The 1473-nt window shown below is 38.8% G+C and overlaps 1 protein-coding gene across 1 annotated transcript; it reads left to right on the plus strand.

Moving 5' to 3' along the window:
* The first annotated feature begins 258 nt into the window (after window positions 1–258).
* Or5m5 (olfactory receptor family 5 subfamily M member 5) lies at window positions 259–1197 on the plus strand. The gene is given in 1 exon segment (NM_001001125.1): window positions 259–1197. A coding segment is annotated over 1 exon segment (939 nt).
* Window positions 1198–1473: the final 276 nt, after the last annotated feature.

The following is a 1473-nucleotide window of genomic DNA, read 5'->3' on the forward strand; positions in this document are numbered from 1 at the left end:
GAGAGAGAGAGAGAGAGAGAGAGAGAGAGAGAGAGAGAGAGAGAGAGAAAGAGAGAGAGAGAGAACAAAAGGTTGTTTTTGTTTTGTTTTTTTAAAGATTTGAAAAATCTAATGTACTAGCTCTAATATTCTCAGAGCTTAGCAATATCTATTTGTGGACGAATAATAAGAGAAAGGGGAAAAGAGAGAAAATGTCTAACATGCATTTCCTTTACCCTTCTTTGACTCATCTAAGTCAGCATGCTGGCACCTAAGAAAATGGTCAGAGGCAATTACTCCATGGTGACTGAATTTATTCTCTTGGGATTAACAGATCGTCCAGAGCTGCAGCCTTTGCTTTTTGTGCTCTTCCTGGTGATCTATCTGATCACTGTGGGAGGGAATCTTGGCATGATGGTGTTGATCAGGATAGATTCACGACTGCATACCCCTATGTACTACTTTCTTGCCAGTTTGTCATGTTTGGATTTGTGCTATTCTACTAATGTGACCCCCAAGATGCTGGTAAACTTTTTAGCAGAGAAGAAAACCATCTCATATGCGGCTTGCTTAGTCCAGTGTTATTTTTTCATTGCTATGGTGATTACTGAATATTATATGCTAGCTGTGATGGCCTATGACAGATACATGGCCATCTGCAACCCTTTGCTTTACAGCAGCAAGATGTCCAAAGGGGTATGTGTGCGTCTGATTGCCGGGCCCTATATATATGGCTTTCTTAGTGGCCTGATGGAAACCATGTGGACATATCGCTTGACCTTCTGTGGCTCCAATATTATCAACCACTTCTACTGTGCTGACCCTCCTCTCATCAGACTCTCCTGCTCTGACACATTCATTAAGGAAACATCGATGTTTGTGGTAGCAGGATTTAACCTCTCCAATTCGTTGCTCATAATCCTCATTTCCTACCTGTTCATTCTCATTGCCATCTTGAGGATGCGTTCTGCTGAAGGTAGGCGCAAAGCCTTTTCTACCTGTGGGTCTCACCTGGTGGCAGTGACTGTGTTTTATGGGACTCTATTCTGCATGTATGTTAGACCTCCCACAGACAAGTCAGTGGAGCAGTCCAAAATAATTGCCGTGTTCTATACTTTTGTAAGTCCCATGTTGAACCCTATCATTTACAGTCTGAGGAATAAGGATGTGAAACACGCTTTTCGGAAGCTGGTCAGAAGAAATGTGCTTTCAAAGTAAAATCATCCTGTCTTTATAAATTAAATAAAAATTTTGTTTATGAAAATGACATCCAACTTTTTGTAGAAATTCACTTTATACACAAGATGAAAATCCATATTCTTTTATTCAAAGTACATAATAAAAAGGTATAAAAGATTAACAGTTTACATACTGTGTGGAAGTGCAACACATGTGTAAATGTGGGAGACTGTTATTCTATTACTGTACCCTTTTACATTCATGTCTTTATACATTAGTTTTACATTATAAAAATTATACATTTATTACAGTAAA

This window comes from Rattus norvegicus, chromosome 3 (assembly GCF_021556685.1).
Source record: "Rattus norvegicus strain SHRSP/BbbUtx chromosome 3, alternate assembly SHRSP_T2T, whole genome shotgun sequence".
NCBI lineage: Eukaryota > Metazoa > Chordata > Mammalia > Rodentia > Muridae > Rattus > Rattus norvegicus.